Raw genomic sequence first — 14614 nt, 5'->3', positions numbered from 1 at the left:
GATGTCACAGTAATGGAAATCAATAGAATGGTTATCACTGTTCAAACACCAAAAGCAACCGGGCCGAGGAACACAAACCAATGGGATTTTCACCATTATTATTATTATCAATATCATTCTTGCTGTTACTATTATCATTATCACTAATATAAGAGATCCGTTATAAATAACGGCTAAATATTTACACAGATTCAACCCTTTCACCCCTCCCCGTTTCCTAACTACAACTCGACAATTGTGGTTTCTGAGTGTACCCTCTCGGGGTTCCCCACTCTCATCAAGGTGTGACTACATCCCATGCAGATGATGCTACTCTCTTTGCATCAATTCCATCTCCTGAATGTAGATCTGGGGTTGGTGAATCCCTATATAGAGATCTAGCTAAAATTAGTGCATGGTGCCAATTATGGGGTATGAAGTTGAATCCGAACAAAACTCAAAATATGTTTGTAAGTAGGTCAAGGGGGGTGGCTCCTCAACATCCGCATTGGTAATGTTTCTTCAACTTTGTATGACTTTTATAATTTTAGGTGCGATTTTTTACAGCAAATTTATTTTTGGAAAACACATGAGGTCTGCGTCTTCTTCAATTGCACAAAAAATTGGCTTATTGAGAAAGTCTTTTAAGATATTCGGTGATCAATCTATTCTGAAGAAGTGTTTTAATTCTTTCATTCTACCTTGAATTTGAGTATTGTTCTCCTGTCTGGTCTTCAGCTGCTGATTCTCATCTTAATTTGTTGAACAGGAACTTACGGTCTATTAAATTTCTCATTTCTGATCTAGATATTAATCTCTGGCATCGTCGTTCAATTAGTTCATTATGTATGTTGCATAAGATTTTTTTATAATTCTGACCATCCTTTACACTCCGATCTTCCCAGACAGTTCCATCCTGTTTGTAATATTAGGTATGCAGTTAATTCTAATAGTCAGGCCTTCTCCATCATGGGGGTGGGGGGTGGGAATTAGGCTTCAATTACCTTAGATGTCAGGATGCCAGATAACTGATAATCAATCTCCATCATGGGGCTCAATACTACACAGTACTATAGAAGTTTTATTCCAGCTGAGACCAAGTTGTGGAATGATCTTCCTAATCGGGTAGTTGAATCAGTAGAAAATCAAAAGTTCAAACTTGCAGCAAATGTTCTTATGTTGAACAGACTAACATGAGTCCTTTTATAGTTTATATATGAAATGTCTGATTTAATGTTAGTAGTGTTTTTAAAATATTTTATTTTAACTGTTCATTACTTTTTATATCGTTTATTTATTTCCTTATTTCCTTTCCTCGCTGGGCTATTTTTCTTGGTTGGAGCCCTTGGGCTTATAGCATCTTGCTTTACCAACTAGTGTTGTAGCCTAGCTAGTAATAATAATAATAATAAAAATAATAATAATAATAATAAGAAGAAGAAGAAGAAGAAGTGTAACCCTGTATTCCACTTTAATCCAGACTGGAGGCCGGGACTAGGGTTCGAGTCCCGCTCAAACTCGATAGCTTCTTTCGTGTCTGCACCCTCACCATCCTTGTAAGCTAACGATGGGGGTTTTGGGAAAACCTATAAGTAGGATTACCTACTCTGTCAAATCTATATATATATATGTAATTCAATAGAATTGGGAGAACGGATGAGAGGAAGACATATACAGTAAATTGGAGAAGAAATGTCTTAATATCTGATAGTGGGAGAGAGTCAACAAGATGATGGTGCCTGATGTAGTGAAGGGAATCTTATGATAAGCATTCCTTGTAGGTATCACGAGGAAGCAAATTAATAATTTTCTGTACAGTGGAATGATTCACTATACAATAGGGTTGTGGTGGCCTCTTGGTATCGTCCTTGCTTGGTGATCGCTAGACTGGGGTTAGAGTCCCGCCCAAACTCGTTAGTTCCTTTGTTCATTGTAACCTCACCATTCACGTGAGCTAAAACTGGGGTTGTTTGGGGGGAAGCCTGTAGGTCTATCTGCTGAGTCATCAGCAGCCATTGCCTGGCACTCCTTGGTCCTAGCTTTAGTGGAGAGGGGGCTTGGGGGCTGATCACATGTAGATATGGTCAGTCTCTTTTTCTCCTGTTTGGTCTTCAGCTGCTGACTCTCAGCTTACTTTGTTTGACAAAATCTTGTGGTGTATAAAATTTCTGATTCTTGATCTAGATATTTATCTTTGGCACCATCGTTCTGTTGGTCCTTTTCGCATTTTGCATAAGATTTTTCAAAATTCGCATTCAGATCTTCTCAGACTGTAACATCCTTTTCGTAATACTAGGAATGCAGTTAATTCTAACAGTCCTGCCTTCTCCACCATAAAGCTCAACACTACACAGTAGCCTTGAAGTCTATTCCAGTTCCTGTCATGTAGTCATTATTATTATTATTATTATTATTATTATTATTATTATTATTATTACTAATTGCTAAGCTACAACCCTACTTTGAAAAGCAGGATGCTATAAGCCCAGGGGCCCCAACAGGGAAAATAGCCCAGAGAGGAAAGGAATCAATGAAAAATAAGATATTCTAAGAACAGTAACAAAACTAAAGTAAATATCTCCTATGCAAACTATAGAAATTTTAACAAAACAAGAGGAAGAGAAATTAATAGAATAGTATGCCCAAGTGTACCCTCAGGTAAGAGAACTCTAACCCAAGACAGTGGAAGACCCTGGTACAGAGGCTATGGCACTACCCAAGACTAGAGAACAATGGTTTGATTTTGGAGTCTCCTTCTCCTAGAAGAGCTGCTTACCATTGCTAAAGAGTCCCCTCTGCCCTTACCAAGAGGAAAGTAGCCACTGAATAATTACAGTGCAGTATTTTCAGGATAATCTCACAAAGAAGCCACCTTCATTACTTATTAGCAGCACAGTCGTTCGAAGGGAAATAAATATGTAATATCAGTATGTAAAAATTAACAGAAATAATGAGACTTTATTGCTGACGTGATGATTCTGTCTTGGGAATTGAATGCTAAGGCCGGCGAGTAATAAATGCTTTCTGGCATTTAATTGGAAAAGATAACTTAAATGAAAAAAAAAAAAAAAAAAAAAACAATAATAATATCCAAAGTTCAGTATCACTGTCTTTTAATTAAAAAAAAATCCTAAGTATTGATGAAGAAGTTGCCCATAAAAATATATACAGAAAGTTACACATAGAAGGGCCAAAGAAAGTATGTATAGAGCGCACAGTACTGTAAAAGAAAAAGACCTCAACCTGTGTGAAAAGTTATGGCGGCAAAAGTTAAGATGAAAAATATAAGAGGGGTCTGAGTCAGTAATAGCCAACATACTTTATATACTTAACCAGTTAAGGGTTGATGAACAGATGAAAACCACAGGTCACTTGACTGTCATACTATAACATGGCGTATTCATCTTCCCCCAAAAATTCAACGGGTTATAAAGAGTGGAAGAAAACAGAGACTGGTCAATTCTTCAGTAGTATAGCTATGTACTAAAGTATCTATTAAAGGAAACCTTACCTTTACTGGTGGGGGGGGGGGGGGGGACTTGAGGATGTACAAAGATTAAATGAAACACTTTGAACCGGGAAGGGCACGCAGTTCTGTAACAGAGTCAAGCGCCAGCAGTTGAGAAGCGAGAAGCACCACCCTCTGCAAGCGACTGTCAGAAAGAAGTGATGATTCAAATATCACGAACGAGAAACCGTCACGCACTGACGAACTTTTCCCAAGGCTGACTGCTAGAGAGTTATGGGGTCTTTTGACTGGCCAAACAGTAGTATATTGGATCCTTCTCTCTGGTTACGGTTCACTTTTCCTTTTGCCCACACACACACACACACACCGAATAGTCTGGCCTATTCTTTACATATTCTCTTATGTACTCATACACCTGACAACACTAAGATTACCAAACAATTCTTCTTACTGCACTGCAATTGTTCAGTGGCCACTTTCCTCCTTGTAAGGGTAGAAGAGACTCTTTAGCTATGGTAAGCAGCTCTTCTAAGCGAGGGACACTCCAAAATCAAACCATTGTTCTCTAATCTTAGGTAGTGCCATAGCCTCTGTACCATGGTCCTCCACAGTCTTGGGTTAGAGTTCTCTTGCTTGAGAGTCCACTCGGGCACACTATTCTATCTTAATTCTCTTTCTCTTGTTTTGTTAAAGTTTTTTGTAGTTTATATAGGAGATATTCATTTTAATGTTGTTGCTCTTCTTAAAATGTGTTTTTTTTCGTTTCCTTTCCACACTGAGCTATTTTCCCTGTTGAGGCCCCTGGGCTTATAGCATCCTGCTTTTTCAACTAGGGTTGTAGCTTAGCAAATAATGATAATAATAATAATAATAATAATAATAATATGGATAATAATAATATGGTTCTCTTAGATATTGATATTTGCAAATAACAGAATTCATTAAAAAAAGAAATTGGATTATAGGATTTTGAGTACGGTTGGTCTATCATTGATATCAACTCTTATTGTCCCTTGATGAGTTTATGGTGTCTGGATTTGCAACTCATTCCCTCACATGTGAATATTTCGGACCATGAAAACTCAGAAATTGATATAAATAAAACTGATTACCACCAATTTATCAAGACAATGGTCATAGATCTCAATAACGATTTTCATGATATAAAATGAACCATTTCCATCTAGGAAGGTTTCGTCAAAACTAATTCGTGTAAACGATAGAAAAAAAATTAACAAGTAAAAGCGATCACAAAAAAATTTAAGTGAACTAAGTAGTCTCGCATGACAATAAAAAGAAAAAAAACTAATTCTATCATCTATAAGTAGAAGGGAAAGCTACTATGGGAACATAAGCTATATTTGCATGCAAAAGGAATCTGCTTAGTATATGTGGCTTAGTATATGTGTTGTGATCATGAAATTTATTATTAAAAAAATACCATTACCTTGATTTTGGAACGTGCACAGTGTAAAGGCCTACGGCATCAATAATGACAATTAGAAATAGATAAATACTACAACGAGAAATAAGTAACTCGATAGCCTACAGACTAAAGATTAATGACTGCAAAAAAAAAAAAAAATTGAAAATTCCATGACAAAAATGTGCATAGAATTATAACATTTGTGTCCAGAGAATATATTTCAATGGAAATCGCAACACAAGTGGCGGTATTGGAGACTGTCTGGGCGTATAAAAAGAAATGCATAGCGCGCTATGTCGCACAAAATTATCATTATTATTATTATCATTATTATTATTATTATTATTATTATTATTACTTGCTAAGCTACAACCCTAGTTGGAAAAGCAGGATGCTATAAGCTCAGGGGCTCAGGGGCTCATATACGCATTAAGGATATCGGGGTCAAGAATGAAATTCTTAGCAATGATAACGATATTGAAGGTCATGACAAGCTGTCATGTATGTTTCTTAAAAGGAATCGTAAGTTTTGTATAAAACTTATATTGTTATAGTGCTACACGTATCAAGAGCAATATCATTCCATCTGTACGTGTATTATAACTCTAATAGTTTATATCCAGTAATGACACTAGTCTTGTATAGGTAGTAGGTTGGTCAGGGCACCAGCCAGCCTTTGAGATACTACAGCTAGAGCTGTTATTGGGTCCTTTGACTGGCCAGCCAGTACTACATTAGGTCCCACTCTTTGGTTACGACTCAATTTGTCTTTGCCTACACATACACCGAATAGTCTGGCCTATTCTGACAACACTGAGATTACCAAACAATTCCTCTTCGCTCAAGGGATTAACTACCGCAATGTAATTATTCAGTGGCTACTTTCCTCTTGCTAAGGGTAGAAGAGACTCTTTTAGCTATGGTAAGCAGTTCTCCTAGGAGAAGGACGATCAAGCTCTTCTAGGAGAAGGACGATCCAGCTCTTCTAGGAGAATGACAATCCAAAATCAAACTGTTGTTCCCTATTCTTGGGTAGTGCCATACCCTATGTACCATGGCCTTTCACTGTCCTGGATTAAAGTGTCCTTACCCTACGGTACACTTTGGAACACTTTTCTATCTAGAGTACACTCAGGCACGCGGTTTTATCTTATTTCTCTTCCTCTTGCTTTTTTTTTCAAGTTTTTATAGTTTAAACAAGAAAGATCTAATTTAATTTAGTTACTCTCCTTAAAATATTTCATTTTGATAGTCTATTACTTTTCTTGTAATTTATTTATTTCCTTGTTTTCTTTCCTTGCTGGGCTATTTTTCCCCCTTGGAGCCCATGGGCTTACCCCATCTTGCTTTTCCAACTAGAGTTATAGCTTAGATGATAATAGTAATAATAATAATAATAATAATAATAATAATAATAATAATAATAATAATAATAATAATAATCTACGTTCATTCCGATTCGCTTTTGTTCATGTTCAATCACTTATGCTATTATGTTTTTACATGACGTCATTTAGTCAGTCGAGCTTGACGACGCGTGATATTAGCACAGTATCTTTCCTATATATATATATATATATATATATATATATATATATATATATATATATATATATATATATATATATATATATATATATATATATATATATATATATATGTATATCATCAGCATCACCAACTGTTACTTGTCCACTGCAGAACAAATGTTTCAGACATGTCTTTCCACTTGTGTCAGTTTATGATCTTTCTATGCCAGTCCACACCTGCATTCTTTTATTCTTCATATCCATTCATTATTTATCATTCTCTACTTTAGTTTGCTCTCGTATCCATGTTGCTCTTTTTCTGTCTCTTCATTTTATTCCCATCATTATACTTTCCATAGCCCTTTGGGTTGTGACTAGTTTAAGTTCTAAGGCTTTAGTAAGGCTCCCAGTTTCTGATGCATAAGTTAAAACCGTTAGGATCATCCGATTAAATACTTTTCTCTTTAGAGAAAGTGGCATTTTACTTTTCATAATCTCATTTTGTTTACCAAAAGCTCTCCAACCTATACTTCTCCTTCTCTTAATTTTGGTCTCGTGTCCAGGGGAAATGCTTACTATCTGTCCTAAGTACGTATATTCATTAACAATCTCTAGACTCTAGAGATTGTTAATGAATATACGTACTTAGGACAGATAGTAATAAGGTTTATGGATGAACCTCTAGAGTCTAGAGGTTCATCCATAAACCTTATTTCTTAATTCTCAGCATTTTCATTGAACATTATCTTAGCTTTACTTATATTTATTTTCAGTCCTGCAATTCTTTTTTTCTCTTTTCGAATCTTCTAGCACCTGCAATTCCTTTCATGATTCACTAAACACATCTATATCATGTGCAAATCTGAAGATGTTAAGGTATTTCACATTAATATCAATTCCTATATTTTCCCAATCTAAATTCTTAAAAGCATCTTTTGAATGGGAATTTTCTCACTATCTTTATGTAATTCTAGGATTGCTCTACTTCCTGTAAAGATATCATCAAGTGTTCTAACATAAGATTCTTCTATTTCTTGTCTTTGAAGGAATTTCATTACTGCTGAAGTTTTGATAGAATCAAAAGCTTTCTCATCGTCTATAAATCCTATACATAGTGGTTTGTTATACTCTATTGATTTTTCCTTCAGCTGGTTAATTACATGGATATGGTCAGTAGTTGAATACCCACTTCTAAAGCCTATCTGCTCTCTTGGTTGATTAAAGTCTAGCTATCTTTCTATTTAAACTAGTATGATCTTTGCAAATATTTCATATATTGTGGAGAGGAAACTTATTGGGCGGTAAGCTTTCAGGTCTTTTGTATCTCCCTTTATTTTTTTTTTTAATTAGTATAATTTCCAGGTTTTAGGTGTAAAACTTTATTGGAGACATTTTGTGTAAAAATTTGACTATTATGAAATCTCCTCCATCTAATGTCAAATCAAATAATAGGCCATTTTCTCCTACTGGTTTACCTCTTTTCATGCTTTTTAATGCTCTCTTTACTTCTCCTATCAAATGTAACAGCTCAGCTGTTTCATTATTTCTATTGGCAAAGTCATTTCTTATATCACGACTTATAGTATAGCCTTGTATAGATATCCTATGCAATTGCTATCACTACTTTTGCATCCTTTTAAGCGAACATCTATAAGTACTCTGTTCCAAGTCTTCTTTTCATCAGTCTGATTCTTCTTCCTCCCTTTAGTAGAATTTGCTGAAAGACACTATCTTAAAAGCATGAACACCTGTTTTTTATAAGAAAAAAAAAACCATAGAAAATGTATATGGAAAAGCCAAAATGGAGAAACGAAAAACGAAATAGATATTATTCTCAGGGAAATAGTTAACTTAGTTAAAGATGTAAGTCTACTAAACATGTTAAAATTAAGCGACCATAGAATGGTGAGATACAAAGTTGTTTAGATCTAAGATAAGATAAAGAAAAACTAATTCAAAGAGAGAAAATAAACAATCTTGTAATAAGAGTTTAACAGTGCAAAATAGGGACTCCCGGCTACACGATGAAATGTAAGCATGTTAAGAAGGAATGAACAGTAATCTACCAAAATCTATATTGGAATCAGCCCAAGAGATCGGTGGAAAAGTTCCTGGATAAGATCAAGGAAAGCTATCAGAAAAGACTAAAAACCTAATATAGATAATATTGAAAATAAGGGTAATTCAAGAGAGATAAAATATGATTAGGGGAACTATCCAAAACAATAAACATTCTAAAAACCCAAGACATTCGTTAACATAATCAGACTATATATATATATATATATATATATATATATATATATATATATATATATATAGATAGATAGATAGATAGATAGATAGATAGATAGATATGAATATATATATATAAATATATATATATATATACATATATATTATAAATATATAAATACATATATATATATATATATATATATTCATATACATATATACAGTGTATATATATACATATATATATATATACATATATATATATATTATATATATATATATATATATATATATATATATATATATATATATATATATATATATTTATATATATATATATATATATATATATATATATATATATGTATACATATATACAAATATATATAAACATATGTATACGTTTATATATATATATATATATATATATATATATATATATATATATATATATATATATATATAAATATAAATATATATATATGTTTATAAATATATATATAAATATATATATATATATATATATGTATATATATATATATATATATATATATATATATATATATATATATATTTTATATATATATCCATATATATGTATAAATATATATTTATATATATATATAAATATATATAGATATATATATATATATATATATATATATATATATATATATATTTATATATATATATATATTTATATATATATATATATATATATATATATATATATAGATCTATATATATATACAGCATATATATATATATATATATATATATATATATATATATATAGATAGATAGATATATATACATATATATATATATGTATATATAAGTATATGTATGTATATATATATATATTTATATATATATATATATATATATATATATATATATATATATATATATATATATATATATATCTTTCTGCTCACGTCAGTTCTCCTTGTCCTTCGGGTGGGGGGAAGAAGAAGTAGTCATACCCTGGTGAGAAGGGAGGTGCCTGTACGTGTGTGTATATCTATTCAATTATTTAGCTGTCATTTTGACAGGTCGCATACATTTGTCGTAGTTAATGAAATACAATAAAACTAGAAAAAATACATCGACGTCTTTTTTACTTCCATCAAAATACAAAAAAAAAACTGTAACGAGAACGGGATCATAAAACATCACACAGAACTTCACAGCCTTAGTCCCTACACCACAACAGTGAATTTAGCTTTTTATTTAAATTCCACCATTGAATTCCTTTAGATTCCCCTTAATAAGGCTAATAATTATTTTTTTAAAGATTCAAAGGGCCATCGTGAGTGACTGAGGCAAGGGTCAGTGACATTGCCCTATCAAGCAGGACAATGCCCTAGAGACTGACCATACATATACATATGATCAGCGCCCCAAGCCCCTCTCCACCCAAGCTAGGACCAGGGAGGGCTAGGGGTATAGGCTCCTCCAACCAACACCCCCTCATTAGCTCACAAGGATGGTGATGTTGCAGCGACCAAAGGAAATAACGAGTTTGAGAGGGATTTGAACACCAGTCTAGTGATCACCAGGCAAGGTCGTTACCAACAGGCCACCACAAGATTTTCATTTGCATATCTAAATTGTAGAACTACTCGTTTTTCAGAGAGAGAGAGAGAGAGAGAGAGAGAGAGAGAGAGAGAGAGAGAGAGAGAGAGAGAGACGTTTAATGGAAAACTTGAGAAATTCTGAATGATGAAAAATGTAGAAAGACACAATAGATGTGATTTGATGCGTTTTGGATTGATGGGAAATATGGGAAAATCGTCGTGAGAAAAATAAACTTCACTTCGAGAATTTCCCAAATTTTACCCCATGATGCTGATGTGACGAAAGCCTGGATTCACGCAGAAGGAATAATACAACAAATGTTTTGATCTCGGTCGATGAAGTGTATTGTAGTTTAAAGCAATCTCTTACTGGGAGTTTTGGGTTGCTGACTAATATACTCGAGAGGAGATGTTATTTTGATATGACTTGAGCTCTCTGCAAGAGAAGCAGTTGTCTCTTCAGCAGGACCCTCTTCTGCAGGTGATCTAACCGGTGTCCTTATAGCGACTTCCTCTTCATGACTGACTTGAGGTAGGACACATCTGTTACCAGGCCATGATACTTTGATACCTAGTAATTATGCCCTGAAATGTCAAAACCCAGATCTTTAGAACAAATGTAGTTGTCTAGCGCAATATTTACTTATGTTATCAAATAATAAACTATTTAGTTTACTCCAGGCTTCATAATATTAATTTCAATGTTGATATTAACCTTAAAATGTCATTGAACGTTTTTAAATTCATTTGTTTTTGAAAATAACGGTGGTGCTTTTCAAATCTCTTTTAAACCTATTCAGTCAAAAGATTCCTATATGATTCTTTATATTATAAAACGCTTAAATGCTATTTTTCCTGCTTTTAGCACAATGTGAACAATTCCTTCCGCTGTAGTTCATTATTTTCCAAAGTTTTTGAAGACTTTATTTCAAGCGTTCGAAACAACAACCTATAATTTCTATAATCACCTACAATAACGCAAGGTGCCATCCCAGTTCTTGATTAATATGGCGACGGAAATCGATAAAGCGAATTAACAAAGTCTAGTCACGGAGGGCTGGCTAAACAGCAGCCAGGGTAACGATGATAACAAATAAACATCAGAGTACTTTCCAACGGTCTCATGTTTTAACATTCCTCTATTCAACCGAACACTTAAAATTGCCGTTCAGTACATAAAACAGGTTAGTTTTAGGGATGTGATGATATTCTAAATATCACGTGTGATTTTTGGAATTCGGGGCCCTTTCTTCTTCTTCTTCTTCTTCTTTGTCTGCATCTTTTCCCACTTCTATGTGGTGTCGATGTTTCTGGCCAGCTTTCTCCATCTAGCTCTGTCCCACACTTCATCACCGGTTAATCCCTTTGATCGAAGGTCATCCTTGATACAGTCCACCCAACTTCGCTTTGGTCTCCCTCTCCTTCTCGTTCCCTGTACCTCCATTTCCATCACTCTCCTCCAATATACTGTTCATCTCTTCTCATGACATGACCATACCACCTCAGTCTACTTTCTTGGATCTTATCTGATAGTTTTCTAACTCCTGTGGTAAGGAATTCGGGGCCCTTTGGCAAGTACATATCTTTCATGGTCCAGTGCTTTCTTTCTCCTTCCATGTTATTCATCGGCGATATTTTCAAAAAGATTAACCATATCATTCTCAATAGGATTATAAACGTGGACCCTAATGATCATATGTATATATGGTATTTGGCCCTCGAGCTGCTTGAAAACACAACTCACCATTACATTGATTTATTCAAAAACTTAGTTGCTAGGTTAGCCAAACAAGTTTATACGTGATAGTGTATGATTTTTATACAACTATTTAAGAATGCTTTTTGTTTATTTTGAGCGTGCTACGAAACTTTTGGTTACAATTACAATTTTAGTTGAGTGGGCAGTTAGACAAGAATTAGATCATACCGGGTATATGGCAGCATGGACCCTTATCAAGAGAAATTGCAGAAGTGTATGAAGGTTGATAGGTGGACCTCCCAAGTCTTCCACATCAAGCGAGACAATTGTTTTAGTCGCCCGTAGAAGACATTAGCATTTGCTCTGTAACTATTTTGATGTCATTAATGCAAAATCTCTCTCTCTCTCTCTCTCTCTCTCTCTCTCTCTCTCTCTCTCTCTCTCTCTCAATAATGAAAATATTCTTTAGGGCTTTAATGAGTGTGGGAAGAGTTTTTTTTTTTTATCTGTTCAAAGTTTTGGAGACACTGGATTGCCGGTTTATACCTTTGCAAAGACAGTACAGGGAAGACAGGAACGTCGCTTGGATTTCTAGGAGCAATTGGCCGTTTTAAAAGCAAAATGTAACTGTTAACAAGCCTAAGACAATATTAGGCCATCCACCACTTTTCTTCGATCCATTGGTATGGGAAAAGCACCATGGGTTGGTAACTGGTCTATATCATTCAGTGTTGATGTATATTTGAATAAATCTTACCTATAGAGAAATGTCCTTTAAGGATGTTAGTAGATACTGTAAATGAATTAAATAAAAGGATAGCAATATTCCTCTTTAACTTGTTCTAACATTTTCTGGGAAAGTGCAAAAGTCTTCAAAACCAACTTTATAAAGAATAATGTCTAAATTTCGTCTCCCTGATACATTATTACCTTTAGATATACCTTAAAAAAAGAAAATTGATTCACGATTACATTATATATATATATATATATATATATATATATATATATATATATATATATACATATATATATATATATATATATATATATATATATATATGTATATATATATATATATATATATATATATATATATATATATATATATATATATATATATATATATATATATATATATATATATATATATCCACTGTAGGATATAATCACGCTTTACTCTTCTCTTGAAATTTCTATTTATTTTGTAGAAGTTCCATTAACGGTATTCGTCTTTTGGATAATCTTGAGGAGGACAGGATGCCAATTAGACTCTCGGGAAACGAAACAAGAGAAGGAATAACAAGAAAAATACTGGTGGGTATAAAAAAAAAAAAAAAAAAAAAAAAAAAAAAAAAAAAAAAAAAAAAAAAAAAAAAAAAACGGGGATCATGAAGATCCGCTGTGGGACACTTTGGATGTCCTGGAAATTACTCATATAGAGTCTTTGGATGTCCTGGAAATTACTCATATAGAGTCTTTGGATGTCCTGGAAATTACTCATATAGAGCCTTTGGATGTCCTGGAAATTACTCATATAGAGTCTTTGGATGTCCTGGAAATTACTCATATAGAGCCTTTGGATGTCCTGGAAATTACTCATATAGAGCCTTTGGATGTCCTGGAAATTACTCATATAGAGTCTTTGGATGTCCTGGAAATTACTCATATAGAGTCTTTGGATGTCCTGGAAATTACTCATATAGAGCCTTTGGATGTCCTGGAAATTACTCATATAGAGTCTTTGGATGTCCTGGAAATTACTCATATAGAGCCTTTGGATGTCCTGGAAATTACTCATATAGAGTCTTTGGATGTCCTGGAAATTACTCATATAGAGCCTTTGGATGTCCTGGAAATTACTCATATAGAGCCTTTGGATGTCCTGGAAATTACTCATATAGAGCCTTTGGATGTCCTGGAAATTACTCATATAGAGTCTTTGGATGTCCTGGAAATTACTCATATAGAGTCTATTGACGTCTTTAAGATTGAAGGAGGCATAGGGCTCTTACTTTAGTGGTGCTGGGTCACAATATTGCCCGATAGTTTTATATATATATATATATATATATATATATATATATATATATATATATATATATATATATATATATATATATATATATATATATATATATATATATATATATATATATATATAAATAAGTTTAAAGACCAACCGTGAATGGCAGTGGCAAGGGACAGTGACATTGCCCTACCAAGCAGGACAATGCCCTAAAGACTGACCATATATACATATGATCAGCGCCCAAACACCTCTCCACCCAAGCTAGGACCAAGGAAGGCCCGGCAATGGCTGCTGATGACTCAGCTGATAGACGTAGAGGCTCCCCCGAAACCCTCATCCTTAGCTCACGAGGATAGTTAGGGTGCAGCGACCAAGTGAAACTAACGAGTTTGAGCGGGACTGTAAACCCAGTCTGGTGTTCACCAGTCAGGAACGTTACCACTTCGGCCACCACAACCCTAAAGAGAAGCAACTAGTTCAATTTTACTTGCAACCTTATGAGAATTGTATCGATTCTTTTTACTTGTTCACCAGCTAATTCTGTTTCTATTTCAAATAAATGGGAACTCTTTCATCTCTCTCGCTGTTTATGCTCATTTATCCCTTTTCCTGATTTCCACACAGCATCCAGCATGATTCAGACCTATGGAGAACAACTACAAATG

General features: G+C 33.7%; 1 protein-coding gene across 1 annotated transcript in view; it reads left to right on the top strand.

Annotated features, from left to right (window-relative positions):
- Positions 1–13937, top strand: part of LOC137640978 (protein phosphatase 1 regulatory subunit SDS22 homolog) — a 19176-nt gene extending 5239 nt beyond the window's left edge. The window contains exon 2 of the mRNA XM_068373433.1: positions 13393–13937. Coding sequence (XP_068229534.1) covers positions 13393–13937 — 545 coding nt within the window. The remainder of the gene's footprint in view (positions 1–13392) is intronic.
- The last annotated feature ends 677 nt before the right edge of the window (positions 13938–14614 follow it).

Source organism: Palaemon carinicauda, chromosome 5 (genome assembly GCF_036898095.1).
Source record: "Palaemon carinicauda isolate YSFRI2023 chromosome 5, ASM3689809v2, whole genome shotgun sequence".
Taxonomy (NCBI): domain Eukaryota; kingdom Metazoa; phylum Arthropoda; class Malacostraca; order Decapoda; family Palaemonidae; genus Palaemon; species Palaemon carinicauda.
The sequence above is the reverse complement of the archived record's forward strand: the minus strand, read 5'-3'. Positions and strand labels throughout refer to the sequence as shown.